Below are 23,042 nucleotides of genomic sequence, written 5' to 3'. Positions count from 1 at the left end.
TTGCAAAAGAACTCAAATAACAAATTTCATAATATTAATCACAAATGTTATACAAGATTTTGCTCACTGTAAACTGTGAAGACCATGCATGTTCCCTTAATAACTCTGGTAAGGACTGAGCCCTCTAAGGTCTCCCTCTTTCTTCATCCTAAGCTTTTATCCAAACAGCATGTTACGGTAGAAGATAAAATTTACAGGTGTAGTTAATGGTCTTTAGACATTCAACGGAAGCTTGTAATCAAGCATTTCCCTAATGTTTAACCGGATGGAAGGCCCCATTGACGAGCATATATGTGCACTTTTCCAATAAACTCCTTTTGCACCTGATGGCTTGTTTGCTTCTACTGATTTCTGCAAATTTAAAAATGATCAATTAAATTCTAGAACTCTATATTAAGAGGGTCGGTTTCAGACTGCTGGGCAAAAGAACAGAAAAAATAATAGAACATACTACTGCAGCAACCAAGTTAACAAGAAGATCTTCCTCTGGAAAGTCTGCCTTTCCAAAGGGTAAGTGAACAATCCCAGTTTTGTCTGCTCTGTATTCAACTTTGCCCTTCTTGAATTCTGCTATAGCCTGAACAAAAAATTTAAAGTTGAACACAATTCATTTATCTAATTCGAATGCTTGAGAGCTAGGCTATCAAAGAAATATGCTAGAGAATAGGATCTGCTGTCTAAATTTTCCCCTCCTAGTTTCCAATTTTCTTTCTTTTAAAGAAAACAAAAACTGCATGTCTTCCTAGATTTTTTATCATTTGCAGTAAGTAAGATATGTCATACTTAAAATTTGGAAGTTCCAAGGCAAAATATCTCATGTCAGAATCCTGAACCAAGATCCACATACAAGATGCTCAATAGAAAAAAAACTGGAGTTTCTTTATTGGCATAATTGGGAAAAACTATGAAAGGAATAAAAATATTAAAACAAGACATACAAAATATACAAAGAAATTGCTTACAGAGCTACTAATTTGTGCAACATAACATATATATAACTATAAAATTATTTTCCAAATTTACTACGTATACATAGTCTTTAAATTTGTAAAAGAATTCTATGTTGGCCCCCTAAAAACCCTAAAATGTTTGTTTATGATGCCTCCCTGCTAGCCCCCTTTTTCATCATCCCTGACACCATGTACATATGTCTGTATGTATATATGTATGTATGTAATCTCATATGCATGTGCATGTGTCGGTATGTGCACCTAGGCATATATGCATATGTATATACATGTGCATCAATGCCTACATGTGTGTACGCATGCAAGTGAAAATGCACATGTATGTTTACCTGAGGGATATTAGCGGTAACAGTACCAGCTTTTGGATTTGGCATGAGTCCTCGTGGTCCCAAAATCCTTCCTAAGCTAGCAACCTGATGCAAATAGCAAGATCATGGAAATGAAGTTTTAAGGAAACAATATGATCTCTTACTAGAATGAAGAGCCTTCATATCAAGTGCAAATATATCCTACACTAAAATAAATGCTAAATTTAAGTAGAGATTAAGTGAAAGGAAACTCCTGCACCATACAATGGCAAAACAAATGCAATACCACTACTTTCAAGCACATCCTTGCTGAAACTAGTGCAATAAAATGCAAAACAAGATAGCAGTCCAGCGAGAATTACCAGGCTCTAGAAAACCAAGATCTAACACATCCAAGACCATGTCTGGGTCAAACATTTAACATAAAATCTCTGATCTGAGGAACTATAAAGATATTTATTGTTTTTAAACATAATTCTCGCATTTCTTTTGTTAGACACTGCCAGAGAACAGCAAAAGCCCAGTTTCTTCAATCTTACACACCTCACCCCACAAAAAATTCATTTAGAACCTAAGGTAATATCGAGGCCAAGACAATCGAAAACAGTTTTGAGTTAAACCCAATGTATTGTGCTTGAGTATAAGATACAAGAAAGAAAAGTGTCGTAGCAACAGAAATGGAGAAAAACAAGGTAGAAATCCAAGTATGAAAATCACTACTAAAGACTCAAATGTAAAAAAAATGCAGCAGATATTGTTAGCATGTCTAGTATAAATTTCTAAAGCAGAAAAACTAGACGTCTATTCCCAAAAGAATCCAATAAAATTGCAGACATGGTATTATAAATTATTTCATGGAGATAAGCAGGAATGCATTTACATGATTGTACTGCAAGGCGCAATATCAGGTGAAAAAATATGCATTTTCATGGTACTAAAAGGGCATGGAGGAATGATTATATATCACAAGAAAATATCGACAAAGTTGGAGACTTTTCCCTCTTGATGATAACAATCAGAATTATTATCTAGTTTCAGAAACCTTGCTCAAGAGATCCAAAAGGATAAAGATTAGCACATCATCATCCAAATGACAAACGAAAAATTATTAAGAGCCTAAATTGTTGTTTTTGTTTTTAATGGGGCAGATCATATCCCTCTTGAGCTTTAAATTTTATGTCCTTAAATTTTCCATGAAATTAGCTGTAACAGATATGGGTGAGCATAATCTGGTTGGCCGCTGAAAATTGGCCAATTGCCAAAGTTTAAGGGGATCAATTAACATAACTAACCACAACAAGATAAGCAAAGCAAAACCTTCGGCATCATATCTGGAGAAGCAATTAATTTGTCGAAATCCATGAAACCCCTTCTTATCTGTTCTATCAACTCTTCACCACCAACCAAATCAGCTCCTGCACTTTTTGCTTCATCGAACTTTTCACCTGTAAAATTTAGCCTTGATGACAATGATCCAAATAAACCAAGTGATATATCAAGTTTAGACAAAAGTCACAAAACTGAGAGAATCTAATAGCATTTCTAAGGGTCTATCTGGTATTGTCAAAAACTATGAAAATGAAAAACCAAAAACTAAAACTAAAACTAGGAAAAAAATAAACTAAAAACTATACAACCTGAGTTAAGAATCCAAAAATTGAAACAAATTTAAAGCCTGGTTGAACAAGTGTTCAATTTTGTCCTTGGATCAAATTGTTGTCAACAACATGTTTAGAACAATGAAAATGCAAAAAAGAGTACAAAATTAAAAGATATTATAATAAAGATAATTATACCTATTTTACTTAATTATTATATTTTTGAAACTCATTTTTGGTACTCCAATAATAATTCTATCGTATATGAAAGGTGAAAAATTAATATAAAAATGGATGAGTTTTATTCTTTTTCAAATTTTTAGAAATTTTAAGGAGATTTTTACTTTAATTCTAATTTTAAATTCACATGGCAATTTCATTTTTTTTCAATATTTTTTCCTTAATAAATTATGTTCATAATTTAATCCACATAAGTAAATTCCAGATGTTGAAGTACCATGGTATCAAATTGCCACAACTAAAAACCAAACACACCCTAACTATTACATAGCAATAAGTAAGAGCAAGAAAAAATAATATAAACCAAAATGCTTAATATAGCAGAGCACTGAAAATGTCATCTTCTCTTCTCCCAAATTTATGGAATTGCCATGGAAGACTGCAAAAGATTTCTGAATGGATATGGACATTTATTGATGACAAAAATCATTGGACACCATCAAGTATATATATACAATAAATTTCATAACAGATTATTTAAGTTTGATGATTCCATGAGTCCACCTAATCACAAAAATGTTGTACATTGTGCTCAACCAAGCATAAAAATGTAAGGCACCTCTGTCTATCAATTGTTGATATGAAACACATTTCCAAATTTGTGTCCAACTCAAATTTGGAAAATTAAAAACATATCTACCTGTTTTACTTCTAAAATGAAAAGAAAAGTGTATTATTTTTTATGGAAAATTTGGAGTCATTATTTTCTTGATTTCTTTATTAATTGATAAATTACAATGCATTAAAGCACAAGGATAGATACCATATTGTTGGCATTTTAATCAGTATTTTTAAAAGAAGATTTCCAAGTAAAATTTTATATGTAAATAAATGTTTAATGCTCCTACAGCAAATGAATGATCAAAAAGCCACACACCTGGATACTAACATATTTTGGAACTAGCATAGGAAACAAAACAGGAACACTAGCTACTGCTGCCCTCACAAATTAAGCAAAAAGAGAGGAACCAAATCTGACTCTGAATTCAAGTATGCAACCCTCTTAAGCTGATTACGTGCGAGTAATTATATAAAATGAAAAAAAAAAAAGAAAAAAAAACAACAACAAGAACAAATAGGGAACCTTTTACAAGTTAAAGCCCTTGGAGTCCAATTATCTGCACTCAACCAGTGGAAATAATCTTTACAAACTAAAGCATCACCATGACATTGAAAAGTCAGATAAAAGCATAGTGTCACAGACCCCCAATTTAAACTCAATTAACGGGCCGCCCGACACTCGTCGAGGCTCTCCCTCAACCGAGTTAGCCAATAACTATACGTTCAATCCGATTGGAACACTCGAGAGGTTTTCGGAAGTCATTCATAGTCATGAAATATCAATTCCAACAATAATGAATTCATGAAGACAAGCAACCTTCATACTCAATAATACGTGGAACTAGTTGTTATATTCAATCAACAAGACAACCACACAAGCCATCATCCGAGTAATTCAACATCCAGCATAAAAATCCCTAACGAGGATAGGTGAAGACATCTCTCCTCCCCACTTAACCGAGATCACACTGTCAAGCCCTAACATTCTCCCCCACTCACTCTATCGACGTCCTCGTCGATGTATTTGTAAGAAGACTTCCCACTCTTGTTGTTGACAACCTTCGTCATTGGCTACATGTCTACTAGTTTATACTCTACATATTTAGTCTCGACTCTATACGACTCATCCACGGTATAAGGTAACCATGAATACTCATTTGCAAAGAGCTGAAAAGGGACACAGACTCATCCACTGTATGAGATTACGACGACTACTGACTTGCAAAGAGCTGAAAAGATAAACAATTCATCCACTGCTGACTAGTAAAGAGCTAAAAAGGGATACGACTCATCGACTATGTGGGATAACGACGACAACTGACAGGTAAGGATCTGAAAAAGGATACAACTCATCGACTTGAGGGAATGTCATTTGTACATTGCTAGATATAAATGGGAAGATAAAGGACAATGCAAATGCTCGCCGGGATATGGAAGATATGGGAATACAGCCTGAGTTGCATCTTATTCGAGATGGGGAGTGAGGTAGCTACGACTACTGACTTGCAATTGGTTGTCTTTTGGGTATTGAAATAAATCGAATCTTTCATCGTACCATCGTTCAAGTCGACAGAGGCTTCCAATTCTCAATATTAACCAGGTCAGAGCGTGCAACGTTCACCCCAAATACCCTTTTCACGTTTGGCATGTCACCCTGCCTGCTTTCCTAGGTACTTGGCGGGAACTATTATCCTTTCTCTGCCATACTAACAGAAGCATGCATCGTTCACCCTGCCAACCCTTTAGCACTTGGTGTGACACCTTACCTACTTTCCTGGGCGTTTAGCATGAACCATTACCCTTTCTCTACCATGTTGACTTACTAGAGCATGTAGCATTCACTTTGCCTTCCATTTTCGCACTTGGCGTGACACCCTACCTACTTTCCTCGGTGCTTGGTGTGAACCATTACCTTCTCTCTGTAGTCTTACTGGAAGTCCTCTGGCCACTTACCCAACAATTTGTCATGGATTATTTTCCAATCTCTGCACGCACAAACATAAGCAATGATCTCCATAATTCTCGTAGGGAGGCCTCAAGCTCTATTGGCTCTACCCCATAAGATTATGGATGGCATCACGCCCACGATGTGCTTCGGCCTATTCAAGGCTTTCGACAGCTCAATATTCTCTGACATACCTCAAGCTCTATTGGTCTGTTTCCCGTAAGAAGGGCTCAAGCTCTATTGGCTCTACCCTTTGGGACAATGAATGGCATCACGCCCTCGATATGTTTCAGCCTACTCAAGGCTTCCAATAACTCAATATTCTCCGGCAGACCTCAAGCTCTATTGGTCTACTTCCTGTAGGGAGGCCTCAAGCTCTATTGGCACTACCCCTTGGGATGATGGATGGCATCACGCCCTCGATGTGTTTCAGCCTACTTAAGGCTACAACTCAATACTTTCTCGCAGACCTCAAACTCTATTGGTCTGTTTCCCGTAGGGAGGCCTCAAGCTCTATTGGCACTACCCCTTGGGATTATGTATGGCATCACGCCCTCGATAAGTTTCCAACTGCTCAATCCTCCTTTCGAATACCGCAAGCTCTGTTTATCTTTCTCCTTCATGAGATGGGAGATGGCATCATGCCCTCAATGTATTTCAACCTCGCCTCGAGGCTTTCAACTACTCTATACCAGGGATTATTATACATGGAGTGACTTACTCAAGTTCCACAATTCTATTTTCAAAATCAATTTTCTCTTTGGCAGCCTCATCTCAATTGGCACACCCTTCTTTAGAGTCATCCCTTGCCTCACATGGTTCAACATTGTTTCGTTTTACAAAATTTCAAATTCTCATTTTACAACTCATTGTGTTCACGCACACCGGACTCACGCACACCGTGCTCTGATACCAACTATCAAGGACCCCCAATTTAAACACAAGCCGGCGGCACTCGTCGAGGCTCTCCCTCGACCGAGTTAGCCAATAACTACACGTTCAATCCAGCTGTCATGAACACTCAAGAGGTTTTCAGAAGCCATTCATAGTCATGAAATATCAGTTCCAACAATAATGAATTCATGAAGACAAGCGACCTTCATACTCAATGATACGTGAAACTAGTTGTTATATTCAATCAACAAGATAACCACACAAGCCATCATCCGAGTAATTCAACATCCAGTATAAAAATTCCTGGCGAGGACAGGTGAAGACATCTCTCCTCCCCATTTAACTGAGATCACATTGTCAAGCCCTAACACTTAGCTTGACGAGAGAGAACAATGAAGAAGAGGCAATACCCAACTTCTACCTTGCAAAGCACAAATTTAAAAATAAAAAATAAAAAATAAATCCTTTTTACATCAAATAATTCACTGCCAAAAAAAATGCAGAAATGAAAAAAATGAAGTACAGTACTCTAGGTGACAACCCAACGTACTAATGATGGAACCCATGTTGGAGTATCAAGTTCAAGCTTTGGACAAGGGGGTTTGGGAAGTGGACTAACCCCCGCTGTGTAGTCAAGGCCTAATATGTGCCTGGAGAAATAAGGGGCTTCCACATTAATCTAGTTGAAAATATTTCAATCTAAATGCAAAAAGAAGAAAAAGTATAAGGACTTTCAAGGAAAACAAGCAGGATTCTGAATAGTTCTATTCTCCAACATCCCAAGCAAAGTAGCATATATAATCTCCAGCATACCATATTATGAAATTGAATCCAAATCTTGACCCATCAACAAAATACACATTTCCAAATATGTACTCGCAATCATCCTTATTTTGTTAAGATGCAGATATCCTTCTCCAAATTCTGAACAGTATCCACAAGCATCCCCACAACCACTTATTCAATAGTACTGGATCTGTAGTTGATATTGGTTGAATTGCCAACACATGTATTCCAGATCCCAGCAAAATTCATTAAATTTGGAAAATTCATCATGCAGATCAGATCTGACTTGGCAGAGTTACTTCAAAAAAAGGGTGCTTTAAACTTCAAAATAATAAAGTGGACAGTGGATGATTCTTAGCATGGACTGATATTATCAGAAAAGATTTGAATATCACTGAGTTACAAATGGGCATCTGAAATACCCGCATCTGGGCTAAGAAGCACTTCACAAGCTCTTCATCTCTAGCTCTTGCTTTTGGACCGCACAAATTTGGGGTCTTTACTTGGGTTCTTTGGGTACTGCTGCTGCAATCACAAAGAATTGTGATATTTATAGAGGAGATTCTCGCTAAAGTACCAGAACTCACCGGACCCTGAAGGTATTTTGCAGTTTCTTGGGATTTTATGGTGAGATTGCTTTGAACCAAGAGGGAGATAACTTGTGTTCTCTTCATATTTGAGTCCTCGAGTTCGTGTGATCTTGAGGAAGCTTTGCTGGAGGATCCTCCACAAACATAGTGTTTTTCTTTTGTGATTTTGCTCTTGATGCCTAGATTATTGTATTTGCTCACGATAATTTTTTAATTGTGCAACTGGAACCCAAAATTGTTACTTGAGAATTCTAAATTACACTTAACAAATTGTATAAAAGGAAAACAATTTGTGTACTTTGATGAAATTGACAGCTACAAATAATCCAACTTGGAAGCTGATGATAAGGGGTATCCAATATTGTAAGGATTTAGATGACTCTGATGAGTTAGGCAATAAAATAAAAGTTCATACAACATGTGACTGGGAAAAATGCACAAGAGAGATGTTGAGACTATTTAGCAGTTAGATACGGTGTATGTCACCATGTGGCCAAAAAGACAGATGCCAAGGCACTGCAGGGAAAAGTTGTCTCTGTGAGAGGAAAACTGCACAAAATAAAGCTTTTGCTATAAGGGAGCTTGTGAATTTGAATCTTAAAAAAAGATTATCAGCTGCATAATTTTGAGTGATTTCAGGACTTGGTGAATCACTTGGCTGCCATGAAAATGCAATTACAAGTTGAGTTGCAGATCATATTGCTTTTGAGCTCTTTATCTAAAAGTTGGAAAACTTCAGTTGCATCACTTGTAACTCTACACCAAATGTTGTTCCGTCTCTTTCCTTGGTTTAAGACAGCTTGTTTAATGAAGAAACAAGGAAAAAATGTATGCACATGGATAAAATACAGGCTCTTGTCTCAGAGAATGATGGAAGAAGTAACAGTAGAGGTCCGATACAGGGCGTAATAAATTAATAGACAAATCTCAGTCAAAATCCAGATAAAAATCTGAATGTCATTACTGTGGTCAAGAGGCTCACAGAAGGAGGAACTGCAAGACTCGAAAAAGCACTAGAGCGATGAAAAGAATCAGATAAACAGAATAACATAGCCACTGTAGCAGATGGGCAGGTGGTAGCACTGTCTTTGGGGAGGAGCACAATATTGAAGATTCTTTTGTTGAGTGGGTCATTGACCCAGTCACTTCTAACCGTGCTACTCACATTAAGGAATACTTTATTCTGTACAAAGCAGGCTACTTTTGTAGAGTGATGATGGCTAACAAGAGTGAGGCATAGGTCTCGCAGAGGTATAGGTCACTATAATGATGGCATCATAGATCATATGGAAGAGCCTGTCATGTGACCACATTGGACATGTGCTAGGGAGATCTTAGTCTTATAAGGATGGTTCTAGCTCCAATTATGTCATCATGAGGTAAAGTTGCTCAAATCATTTGCTGCTTGATTAATCGACTCCCACTGGTTGCTCTAGGTTTTGATATTCCATAGAGGGTTTGGACAGAGAATTATGTTCAATACTCTCACTTGAAAACGTTGAACTGCAAGAACTCACATGCCAAACAAACATAAACTTGATGATAAAGCCACTCCATGACTCCATGTATATTTTTCAGTTACAGTGATGCAGGGTATGCTACTGAGGAAAGAGTAAAATTATTCATGGCAGAGACATGGAGTTTCATGAGCATGAAACTTTATAAGAAGCCTAGTGACCCTACACCATTTCTTCTTCTACAGAGACTGCCACACGTGGGGGAGAGTTGTCTGAAGATGATGGAGTCGATTATAAGCCACAAATGGGTGATCTCAATGATGCATATTTAGAAGGCGTTCTGCAGGAAGCAGCCCTCACCACCTCACATGGCAGAACCTCAAGTGAGGAGGCCTACAATGGAGCATCATTCATCTCTGTCTTTTGCTCATTGATGAGGGGGAGCCATAGAGCTACCAAAAAGGTCAGAGTCATTCAAATAGAGGTAAAAATAAAAGCCAGAATAGATGCACTCATTCTAGAAAAATGTAACTCCTGAACCAGTTGAACTTCCTAAAGGCAGGAAAACCTTGAAGAATAAATGGATGTTAAGGCTGAAAAAAAGATGGTAATAAGCGACTGAAATACAGAGTTTGCTTAATAGCAAGCGAAAGGCTTCAATCAGAAGAAATAAATTGATATTGATGATAATTTCTCAGAAGAGGAAATCCAACTGAGTTATTCTAGGGTTGGCAGCTGGATGTGAAGACTGCATTTCTTCACAGTGACTCAAAGGCAGAGATCTACATGGTTTATGGGTTTTGAAGTGAGTGGGAAAGAGCACATTGCTTGGCAGGTTGAAGTGGATTTTTCGGGAGTATTTCTCGATGGGTTCTCTCTAAATGGGAAGGTTTTCACACTAAATTTTGTGTTTTCGTTTATGATTGTGCTCTTGGTGCCTAATTTTTTTTCCTGCATTCTTGAAGTTTTTTATTTGTGAGATTCGTTGATCTGGATTTGCTGAAATTTATTTTGGAACCTGAAATTGTTAAAGTTTACAATAACTGTGAATGTTTTGAGGCTCAACAATAAATATAGCTGCTAACGTTTTTACCTAGATTGACAGTTTCACACATTCTACAAATAGAAATTTTAGTTTGAAACCAACCAAAAATAATGCAAATTTCTCCTACTAATAATCTGTTTGCACAATTTGCCATTTGAGAAAAGAACATCCCAATCTATAAAATACAACCCTTGAATTCAGTCAAACAAGATATTCTTGCCTCTAAACCAAAACCTGGTGTGTAGAAAGAATTGAACCTTATGCGCCACAGGTTCTACTCACAAGGCTAACTGTGAGTAAAGGTTCTCTTGCTCTAAAGCTTGGATTGGTTCCAGTAAGTTTAACCCATATACCTATCTGAACCATTCTCTTTCTTTTATTCTTTTCATAGTAAAATGCCTTCAATCAATGTCCCCATCTCAAATATTCATATACTAATTTGGATGTATCGGCACTAAGATTTCTAGAAGTGGTTATTCTCAATTAATTACCTTCATATTTACTACTTTAAAAATTATTACTTCGCCTCCTCCCATGTCCCAACCTGCATCCTATTTAAGTGGGTGGCACATTTTGCTTCTTTTGATCATCTTCCCCCAAAATTATGTTATATGTTCTATTAATTCTATTTATCAGGATATATGATATTTAAATTAAATTATGAGCATATGTTTACTATGGATCAAGGCAAAATGGCATATCATTAATAATCAAGTAAGAGTAACTACCTTGAGTAAGAACTGCCACTTTAACAGTCTGTCCGGTTCCCTTAGGCAAATTCACCTGTGAACATAGAAAGTAAATGAAAATAAGGGGAAAATTATAACAAATGGTCAATGACATTATAAACATATCTTCCAATAAATAGTAAGTGCCTCGAAAAACTCACTGTTGCCCTAAGCTGTTGATCATTATATTTGGGGTCAATGTTGAGGCGGAAATGGGCTTCAGCTGTTTCTACAAATTTTGTGTTTGTCATTTCTTTGAGCAATGATATAGCTGTGTTCAGGTCATAATCTTTCTTGTTTTCCCTTAGTCTTTGAATTTCCAAGAATCTCTTAGACCTTCTCTGTCATTACCCACAGGAAAAAAGAAACTGAGCATGGTTACAAAGAAATTAATAACACCAAAATGAACTGCATAAGTAAACACAAGAGAAAGAGTGGGGATACTAGAGAAAAGTAATATAAGAAAACAGTTCTGAAATTAAATTTGAATGCATGAATATAAGGAATGGGGGTGTGAAATAAGAAAATTTGACCTGAAAATACAGATGAGTGGAGCCAAACAATTAAACCAAGAACAGATACTCTGTCCTCCAAAATTAAAATTTTAAAACCTCATTCCGTAAAAAAAAACAAGAAAACCCATCATTCACACCAATGAGTGTAAAATCAACCCATCGGAATGTGGACCAATGAGGGGACTTTGACCACCAAAGAAACCCCAAGGGAGGAAAGACCTCCCTCATAAAAAGGCACAACTTGTTAGTTGATCCTATCATGGAAGGAGCTTGGATCAAATCAACAGGTTGAGGGAGCTCATCATGGAGACGTAATCCCCATAGTTTAGGGATATTAATTCCATTTCGAGTTCTATAGTAGTTGGAGGAGGAAGACAATTATACCATAGCCACACACTTCCAATTCTTTCATTTCCAACGCTAACTTAAGTGTCAGCAAAAGGCCTTTGGAGGCCACTAAAGGTCTTCCAAGCTTTATTTTTCCTTGGTTGTGGGTGATCACCAATGATTTGTGGACATTATGATCAAGGTGTCGAATTTTTACGTCAACTAAATAATGCGTCGGGTGGAATGTCATGTGCTCCCTTGAGCAACCATGGAGACTTGAAGCTGCACTGAATTTTGAAAAATAAGAAGGCCATTGATAATTTGATAAGCTTCCCAACTATGACAATTGTGCTCGCCCAAAATCAGCATACAAATTCGTTTGCAACAACTTGAACGTCACCCAAATTTGAATATCGGCCCCCTACGGGAGCCCCTACACTGACAGAATTCAAATCAGAGCTTCTACCCACCTAAAAAATCTCCCGGCCTTTTGAAGAAATCATCCCGGACAAGGCTTAATGGTTGGCAACAACAACAGCAGAGAGATAAGAACAATATCTACTGAAATCTAATTAATTGTGTCACCTGTTTGATAAAATTCTCAAGCCAAACATTGAAGCAATAATAGTTTATCCCTGGGCACACCCCTATCAATGCGCTTTTGTCCAAATATGCAGTCAATATACCAATGTTTTATTGTGTTCACCACCTATTTGATGAATTCCCAACGTGAACTTGCTTGCTAGTCATAAACAATGAGGTTCTTAGCACTTAAAACCTACTTGATAAGATTCCTAGAGTAAGTATTGGATCATTTTCAATACAGTCCAATGCAGATATATTTTAAAATAACAATATCTTATGAGTTGATGTAACATTTCAATATAATGCAACACCTATTTAGAATATTTATATGCCTAAATAGATGTAAATTTTGCCACATATTCTAAGAAAAATACTCAACGTTGTTCTTTCAGTGAAGGATAACTCAATCCTAACACTCCACTTTGACTTGATGGTATATCAGTCACACAATGGTATCCAAAAATAAGTTTGCCCAATGATTTAGCCTAGGGTAATTTTGCAACATAACATGCGCATATAATGTTGCTAGTTATAATGGGGTTCATAGTTGATAATGCGTAACAAATTTGCATAAATCACAATAAGTGTGCATGCAGCCATGTATGCATTGACACTGCCAATGCCAACTTTGATATTGGCAAAATAACCAAATCATAAAGAGGGCTCGATGTAAGGACCAATCTACTGACATTGGTGAAATGGCCAAATCATAAAGAGTAGGTCATTCCTCAGATTGAGCAGCTAACACTGAGAGGGTGGCCAAACTATAAAGAGTAATTCGGTCTAGGGATCACATTGGTAGAATGGCCAAAAGAACGGTGCGGCATAGCCTAGAGAATAGACCCAATAGAATTAATTAAAATGATGCACAATCTATTCCCAAACCTATCGCCACGTGGATCGAGGAGGGGCCTCTAACTTCCAAAGAATCCTCAGTCTATAGTGGAAGGCGCTAGGATCAAGTTAGATTGAGAGAGCTAATGTAGTCCCCATAATTTAGAGAATTTCCTAAAAACAAACCTGTAAGAGGTAGTCAAGGGAGGAGGCAGGCAATTCTACCCTCCCACACTCATCCTATTCCCTTATTTCAATGCTAACTTAAGAACTTAAGAAAGCCCCCAAAGGCCTCTAGGGTCTCTCAAACTTTTCTTTTCCCTTGGTTGTAGGTGATGGGTAGGCCCATTCAAACTATCTCTCTTGCTTGTTGTGCACTACGGTTAACACGTTAACTCCAATGGTCCAATTGTTGAATCAATTGAAACCTAAAATAATTCCTAGCAGAAGAAAGAACATTCCTTCCTCCAATCCAATAAGTCTATTGAAATTGACTTTGTATCAATGGAATCTCATCATCCATACATAACAAATTGGTTTGGTATATTCATATCATAAGATATGAACAGTAAGAACTAGCATTCTTATTGAGACTCGAACACATAAGAGTGATATTCTAACACCAACAAAGTAAGGATTAAGGTATGATTTTTTATGTCAGCACAAACCATTCAACAAACCTATAATTATTGAAAAATATCACAGGAAAATACTATCTTCTAAAGCTAAAATTTTCTAAAACCTCGCACAGGAAAAATAAGGGGGGGGCGGGGTAAAAAAAACCTAAGAAAACCCATCAATAATGATGGGGATCAACATGCACCTCGAGTATCTTTTGCGGATATTGTGACAAATGGACGACCACCCAAAGTCCACCATTGGATGTGAACTTTATTTGAAGCAATTGAAGCTTCTCTTGGAAACTAGCTTGGAAAGAGGATGACAACTTGCAAGTCAAAGCGTCTTGTTTTTTCAAGAAGCATGACAACTTGCAAGTCAAAGAGTCTTGGGTTTTCAAGAAGTATTTATTTCATTTTAAGTTCCTCAACTCCACTATTATAATTATTCTAGTTCCTATGCACCTATTTCCTATGACAAACTATTTCCTAGGAACCTCATTACCTATGTTTTAAATGTTTTATTTTACTTTTCTATTTTCTCTAATATCTTAAGAAGCCATGTGCAAGTCATGTGCATGCTCATGTAAGGCTATAAATATGTCATCGCTTGTATTGTAAAAGGGGACTTGAATTATCAATTAAAGAAGTCTTTGCTTAAGCTTGTGAAGCTTGCTCCTTTCCTTGTGAGTGAGTAGTGTGAGGCTCGGTTCCGTCTCCCCGGAGATTGGGTGGTGAGAGACCACAACAACATCAATGTTATCATTGATACTACCCACCCACACCTCTTTCATAGCTCACAGCCATAACCACCTCAAGCTTCATTTTTGTCTCGAGATTCCTAAGGATCAACAAGCTTGTTCGTGGTGCGATCGAGTACTCGTGTGTCATGGTGTTTGAAATTCCGAACCTTTTGGTAAGCTCTTTTCAATTCCTTGTTTGTGACCATCTAAAACAGTCCCTAAAAGTACCTTGTAAGCCTTAAAACTCTACTTGAATACTTGATTGAAAAACCTTGTTCATTCTCTTTGAATGTCCCTAGATTTTCAACATGAACATGCTTGATAGTACGGTGCTTAGTGTCACGAGCTAAGCTTGTTCAGGGCATTATGCTTGCCTGTGACCGCTTATCTCGTGTGTTTGGGATGGGTTTCCATCATGTAAATACTAGTGTAGGGTTATTTTCCAGTATTTACTTCATTGTAAGCCAAATAAGGCAGTATGACTCCTCGGTCACATTGATGTTTCCTAGTGCCAGAGTGAGAATGGCCCAGAAAGCTCTTTAGGGGAGGGTGAGTGTTCATCAATCATTGTAAAACTCACTAGCAATTGTCAACGTGCTTAGCCTACTTGCCTCCCTCGCTAAGTACAACATGTCAACGGAAGATTTGTTAATGAATTACGTTTGCTTCAATATTTACTGCTTGGTTGCCACGGCTTTCATGAATTGATTATAATTTCCGCTGCTATCTGATTGAATGTTAATGAAAGTGTTCCGTGGATGAATGTTGGTAAACAAAAGGCTGGCTAGTTAAGCAAGAGTGCTTTAGCTAGCGCCGCACGGCCCTTCACAACGGTGTGAAAAAGGCGGACCGTGACATTTGGTATCAGAGCCCAAGTCGGTGACACTTGGTGAGAGCCCAAGGTTGAGTTGCTACGTGAATTCGATTACCTTCGTTGTTGGGTTTGGGAAGCTTTTGTAGTTGACCATGGCACCAAACACTGCTGAGAGACTTGGTGCACTGGAAGCACAGGTTGAAGAGACAACCAACAATATGGCCAACGAGATGGCCCAACTGAGGGGACTTGTTGATGAGGTGATGGGATCACAGCAACATCAAGCAAGTTTGACAAGTGAAATGTCAGAGGACTTTCACCACACTGTGGAAACTTTGCAGGCCCGGATGGCTGATCTGGATGCAAAGGTGAATCTGATGGTTCTTGCTATGGGGAACTCCAACACTCCGGGAGTCAGCAAGACCAAGGTGCCAGAACCCAGGACGTATGGGGGTGCCCGTGATGCTAAGGAGTTAGAGAACTTCTTGTTTGATATGGAACAGTATTTTCGCGCTGTGAGGATGCCCTCGGAACAGGTGAAAGTGGATACTGCAACTATGTACTTGGTGGGTGACGCCAAACTGTGGTGGCGTGCTAAGTACTATGACATTGAGAATGGAAACTGTGTAATCGATAGTTGGGCAGACTTGAAGAGAGAGCTCAAGGCCCAATTTTTTCCTGAAAATGTTGAGTATAATGCAAGGAGAAAACTGAGAGATCTCAAGCATACGGGGTCGATCAGCGAATATGTGAAACAATTCTCGGCTTTAATGTTGGATATTCGAGATATGTCGGAGAAGGACAAGTTGTTCTATTTTCTTGAGGGGATGAAACCGTGGGCAAGGACTGAACTTCATAGACAAAGAGTTCAAGACTTGCCTACCGCACAAGCTGCTGCCGAACGCTTGACTGACTATGCTGGGGAGAAAACCACTTCGTCCAAAGGATTTGGCGGAGAGGGAAACAATGGAAAGTCTTTCAAGAAAGGCAAACCCAAGAATGGGGGAGCCGACTATAAAGCATCAACCTCAAAGGAAGCTTCGTCGTCTCGGGGGTTCAACACACCCAAAGGAAAGGGTAAACTTGAGTGTTTCTTGTGTCGAGGTCCTCATAGAGTCTTTGAGTGCCCTCACAAGGCATCACTTAATGCTTTACAGGCTTCCATTGCCGAACAGGCAGGGGAAGACGATGGGGAAGAAGATGAGACCCCGAGGATGGGTGCAATGCGTCAGGTGAGCGCATTGGAAAAGCAGGCGAAAGTACCAAAGGTTACACGAGCCAGAGGGCTAATGTTTGTGGACTTGAGAATCAATGGGAAGAGCACCCGCGCTATGGTGGATACCGGGGCTACCCATAACTTTGTTTCGCAACCAGAAGCTTGGAGACTCAACTTATCCTTAGAGAAGGATACAGGACGCATGAAAGCAGTTAATTCTGTAGCCCAGCCTACTCTGGGAGTAGCCAAGCAAGTTACTGTGAAGCTTGGGCAGTGGGAAGGTCATGTGAATTTTACAGCAGTGCCATTGGATGACTTTCCAGTCATTTTGGGAATGGAGTTCCTAAGGGGAACGAAGGCAGTGATGATGCCTTCGGCTGGTTCCCTATGCCTGATGGGAGATCACCCGTGCATGGTGCAAGCTATTGCAACGAAAGGAGATGATGGGAAGTTCCTTTCAGCCATGCAACTCAAGAAAGGTCTGAGGAAGGGAGAGCAGACATATCTAGCCACGATGGTGGTAGATAACGAAGTAGGCAAAGAGCTGGTGCCTACAACTATCCAAGCGGTGTTGGATGAGTACAAGGAGGTGATGCCAGATAAGTTACCTCACGAACTACCTCGACTACGGGGTGTGGAGCATGAGATCGAGTTGTTCCCAGGGGTGAAACCACCTGCAAAAGGGCCATATCGGATGGCGCCTCCAGAGTTGGCAGAATTGAGGAAGCAACTTGATGAATTATTGGAAGCGGGATATGTTCGCCCTTCCAAAGCACCATTTGGAGCACCGGTGCTATTTCAGAAGAAACACGATGGGAGCCTGCGGATGTGTGTAGACTACCGCGCGCTCAACAAGGTGACAGTGCGCAACAAGTATCCTATTCCGTTGATTGCTGATTTATTGGATCAGTTGAGTCATGCCAAGTACTTCACCAAACTTGACTTGAGGTCAGGTTACTATCAGGTGAGAATTGCTGATGGGGATGAGCCGAAGACTACTTGTGTGACACGGTATGGGGCATATGAATTTTTGGTGATGCCGTTTGGGTTAACGAATGCACCTGCAACATTCTGCACCTTGATGAACCAGGTTTTCCGTGAATACCTTGACAAGTTTGTCGTGGTGTACCTGGATGATATCGTTGTCTACAGTTCCACTCTGGAGGAACATAAAGAGCATCTGCGGAAGGTGTTCGATAGGCTGAAGGGAAACAGTCTATATGTGAAGAAGGAGAAGTGCTCTTTCGCTCAGAAAAGCATAAAATTCCTTGGTTATGTGATTGACCAAGGTCATATCAGAATGGATATGGAGAAGGTAAGGGCAATTCAAGAATGGAAGATCCCAACAACAGTGAAAGAGTTGCGTTCCTTTCTTGGCCTTGCCAACTACTACAGGAAGTTCGTAGAGGGGTATTCACGAAGAACGGCCCCTATGACAGAACTACTAAAGAAAGGTCATGGGTGGAACTGGACAGAGGAGTGCCAGGGAGCCTTTGATGACTTGAAGGATGCCATGATGAGAGATCCGGTTCTGGCTCTTCCGGATGTCATGAAACCCTTCGAGGTACAAACAGATGCATCAGACTTCGCCCTTGGAGGAGTCTTGGTACAGGAGGGACACCCTGTTGCGTATGAAAGCCGTAAGCTTAGTGAAGCGGAGCGGAAGTACACAGCTCAAGAGAAGGAGATGTTAGCGGTGATACATTGTCTCCGTGTGTGGAGGCATTACTTACTTGGGGCAAGGTTTGTGGTGAAAACTGATAATTCAGGTGTTAGCCATTTCTTCACACAGCCAAAGTTGACACCCAAGCAAGGCCGATGGCAAGAATTCTTGGCAGAATTTGATTTCTCATTTGAGCACAAGGCGGGGCGATTGAACCAAGTCGCGGATGCACTGAGTAGGAAGGCCGAACTGGCGGCCTTACAAATGGTAACGCATCTGACTTCAAGCACTGTTACCACAACGATGCGGGAGCGCATCAAAGAGAACTTAGCCAAAGATCCAGTTGCGCAGAACTTAATGAAACTTACCGAAGAAGGGAAGGCACGACAGTTTTGGATGGAAGATGGATTGCTGATAACCCATGGTAACCGGCTCTTTGTGCCACGAGCAGGTGATCTGAGAAAGACATTGTTGAAGGAATGTCATGATACCATGTGGGCCGGACATCCAGGATGGCAGCGCACTTTGGCCTTACTAAAGCGGGGGTACTATTGGCCGCACATGCTTGATGATGTGGTTGATTATACCCGAACTTGTCTCACTTGCCAACAAGACAAGGTTGAGCGGAGGAAAACGGCTGGGCTGTTGGAGCCCTTACCAGTACCGTCCAAACCGTGGGAAAGTGTCTCATTGGACTTCATCACCAACCTGCCCAAAGTGGGAGACGCAGGGTCTATACTTGTTATTATAGACAGGTTTTCGAAGTATGGTACATTCATAGCCGCACCGAAGTACTGTTCGGCCGAGGAGACAGCACAGTTATTTTTTAAGAACATTGTGAAATATTGGGGTGTTCCCCACGACATTGTTAGTGACCGAGACTCAAGATTCACTGGCAACTTCTGGACAGAACTTTTCAGAATCCTCGGTTCACAACTAGAAATCTCTTCGAGTTATCACCCACAGACAGATGGACAGACGGAGAGATTCAATGGGCTACTTGAAGAGTACTTGCGCCACTTTGTCAACGCCAATCAGAAGAATTGGGTGCAGCTACTCGATGTGGCTCAGTTCTGTTTCAATGCCCAAAAGTGCTCCACAGCCAACAAGAGTCCTTTTGAGCTTGTTACAGGCCAGCAGCCACTGTTACCTCACACAGTGGATGAGCCGTACAGAGGAAAGAGTCCCAGGGCGTACGTCTTTACCAAAGAATGGAAACGAAATGCTGAGATTGCCCGAGCCTACCTCGAGAAAGCTACTAAGCGGATGAAGAAGTGGGCAGATCAGGGGAGAAGACCCCAGCACTTCAACGTAGGTGACTTGGTGCTTGTTAAGCTCAATCCTGAACAAGTCAGGTCACTACGAGGACGAGATAGGAGACTACTTCGCAAATATGAAGGACCAGTCCCCATCTTGGCCAAAGTCGGGAAGGTCTCCTACAAAATCAACCCTCCGACTTGGATGAAAGTGCATCCTGTGTTTCACGTCAGCTGCCTCAAGCCGTACAACGCCGACACTGACGATCTAAGCAGAAATCAGTCAGCCAGAGCAGAAATCAGTACAGGGCAACCTGACAGACGTGAAGTTGAAGAAATCCTTGCAGACAGAGAGTTCAAATCCTCAAGGAAGAAGCGGCAGGAATTCTTAGTAAAGTGGAAAGGCCTTGGTGACGAAGAAATTAGCTGGGTTTCGGCGGAAGACATGCAACCGTTCGTAGATGAAGTTGAAGTGTACCTAGCGTCAAAGTCTACGGGGACGTCGACCGCATAAGTGGGGGAGAATGTCACGAGCTAAGCTTGTTCAGGGCATTATGCTTGCCTGTGACCGCTTATCTCGTGTGTTTGGGATGGGTTTCCATCATGTAAATACTAGTGTAGGGTTATTTTCCAGTATTTACTTCATTGTAAGCCAAATAAGGCAGTATGACTCCTCGGTCACATTGATGTTTCCTAGTGCCAGAGTGAGAATGGCCCAGAAAGCTCTTTAGGGGAGGGTGAGTGTTCATCAATCATTGTAAAACTCACTAGCAATTGTCAACGTGCTTAGCCTACTTGCCTCCCTCGCTAAGTACAACATGTCAACGGAAGATTTGTTAATGAATTACGTTTGCTTCAATATTTACTGCTTGGTTGCCACGGCTTTCATGAATTGATTATAATTTCCGCTGCTATCTGATTGAATGTTAATGAAAGTGTTCCGTGGATGAATGTTGGTAAACAAAAGGCTGGCTAGTTAAGCAAGAGTGCTTTAGCTAGCGCCGCACGGCCCTTCACAACGGTGTGAAAAAGGCGGACCGTGACACTTAGGGATGTTTAATTTGTATGCTAGGACTTGTAATCTAAGACTTTTAATATAACATCTTTTAAGTGAACTTGATTACTTGAATGAAATGATCAACTAAGGGTTTTTAACCAAATCAAATATGTTTTTAAAATCTCAACAACTTGTGATCATTAGAATATATTTGTGTTCATGCTTGGTTAATTCAATTTTTTCCATAGATTGTGATATTGAGTGTGTGCTACAAAGAGGGTCATCCGTAGGACTAGGGCTACTTAGAACATCCTACATCAAATAAAACTACTCAACAAACCCATAATTCTTGCAAAAGCATGCATAGGTACTGTGTCTCTCTTCAGGGAGCAATGCAGCTTCCCATTTCTTGGGCTTAAAATTAAAATTCTAAAGCCTCATTCTAACAAATTTTAAAAAGTAAACAAAACCCATCAACCAGACCACTCGACAAACACATAATTCGCGAAAAAAAAAAATTAGAGAAACAATACAAAGATGGAGTTAGAGACATCACGCGTACTCTGTCTCTCTTCAGGGGCAATGCAGCTTTCCCCTTCTTGGGTTTCGGAGAAGAAGCGGCGACAGCAGCCGCCTCCGCCGTCTCTTCCTCTTGTTCGACCACCTCTGCTTCAGCCGCCAAAGCGGCAACAATTACATGGTAAGGCCCAAGCTTCGGTGCGGAATCGTCGACCCACTTGCTGAGCTCTCTCTCTCTTCTCCTAGACACCAAAGGGTACACGGACATGAAGGAGGGGGAGAAGAAGGGGGGTTTAGGCTTAAGGGAAAGAGAGGAGTTGGTGAGGTCCTGCGTGAGAACTGAGGAAGCTGAGTAAGAGAGCATGAGAGAAGAGGGCGCAGCAGAGGAAGCCATGGTTAGAGCTCAGGCTGACAGAAGCTACGGCTCTCCGTGTAAGACAGCAACAGGAGGATAAGTTGCATTACTGTCTCTCTTTTGGTTTCTGGATGGCAGATGGGGATGGCAGATGGTTACTGCAGTCTGCAAGCGCATAAAACGACGTCGTTTTGTTTCCTAGACAGTTTTGAGGACATACTTCGGAGTTTTGAAGAGGCATGACTCTTCTTTAACCTGTGAATGGCTTTATCCTACATCAAAATATTCTCATTAAAAATGGAAAACGGTTTGAAAGTATCATTAAACTTCCTTATGAAACCAATCGGCAAGTTTTAATATGCGTACATTAATGAGAGGAATGGTTACAAAACTATATTTCTCCTCAACCCCTTTCTCTCTCCTCAATTTATTTGGCGAATCCTACATCGATTGAAGAATATAAAATACTCTTGGATTCCAAATTCGACCACCAACATTTTAATCGAAATAGATTCGTCATTTAAGTATAGTAAGCATCACTCCTAAAATAAGGTAAGGGGAATATATTATGTCAGTTTTTTATTAAATTTAAATTGATTAAACAAAAGTATAAGATTGTTAGGTTAAAGTAAGGGATTTTATGAACGATTTGAACGGCTGAAATTATTAGTTTGAGTTATTAAACATGTTTTGTAACGGATTAAAGTGAGTAGGGTTTATCATCTCCGTGTAAAGAAGGGAAATAAGCACACATGCGGAAATTCCCATAACACAAAACTTGTGAGAAACAAGATAGAGATAAGCACATGCCAAAGAAAATAATCATATGCACGCACAAGACAATATTTACGTGATTCGAAAATTTTGCCTACGTCCACGAAGTTGCGGGAATTTCACTATTATCAGGGAAGAATACAGAGTGCAACAATTACAGAATTTTTCTCACTCTCAACAAGGAAGAAACAACATGCACACACCCTAAACACCATAGTGAACACCTTTGGATCGTGCACACAAGAGTCTCACTCTCTCTCCACACTGCTGCACACTTCTACGCCACTCTATACACATAGACAAACCTTAGAAATATATATATATATATATATATATATATATATATATATCTTAAGGTTTACAAGATCATAACTTTTGAAATAGGAAAGTTCTTCCAAAATCTTGCAAATAAAATCGTCGTCGTCAACCTAGTCGCACCCCTATTCCCCATGGTTGCGACCTAGTCGAGCCTTGCAGGAAATCAAGAATTTTGAACTTTGACATCCTCGACCTAGTCGCACCATTAAGTCTTGCTGGTCGATATGATGGTTGAGCCTCTTGGGATTTCGTCCTTCAGGATATCTCAGAAAATTGACTTGGTCGCCCTTCAGGGTCTTCATGGTCGAGCACTTGGTTGAGACCCTCAGTATTTCTGGTCACTCCATGGATTAAACATAATTAGGCTCCATGAAGCCCAATAAATCTCC

The 23,042-nt window shown here is 39.9% G+C and overlaps 1 protein-coding gene across 1 annotated transcript; it reads right to left on the bottom strand.

Moving 5' to 3' along the window:
• Positions 1-21,690, bottom strand: LOC131163929 (large ribosomal subunit protein uL1c). Its single transcript, XM_058120762.1, has 7 exons — positions 21,250-21,690; positions 11,282-11,461; positions 11,121-11,175; positions 2,594-2,721; positions 1,298-1,381; positions 452-577; positions 1-351 (listed from the first exon to the last, which is right to left on the bottom strand). The coding sequence occupies exons 1-7, from the start codon at positions 21,598-21,600 to the stop codon at positions 214-216; spliced, it is 1,062 nt and encodes a 353-aa protein (XP_057976745.1). The 5' UTR covers positions 21,601-21,690; the 3' UTR covers positions 1-213.
• Between the last annotated feature and the right edge of the window lie 1,352 nt (positions 21,691-23,042).

The sequence above is a fragment of the Malania oleifera genome, chromosome 9, assembly GCF_029873635.1.
Source record: "Malania oleifera isolate guangnan ecotype guangnan chromosome 9, ASM2987363v1, whole genome shotgun sequence".
NCBI classification, from domain to species: Eukaryota; Viridiplantae; Streptophyta; class Magnoliopsida; order Santalales; family Ximeniaceae; genus Malania; species Malania oleifera.
The sequence above is the reverse complement of the archived record's forward strand: the minus strand, read 5'-3'. Positions and strand labels throughout refer to the sequence as shown.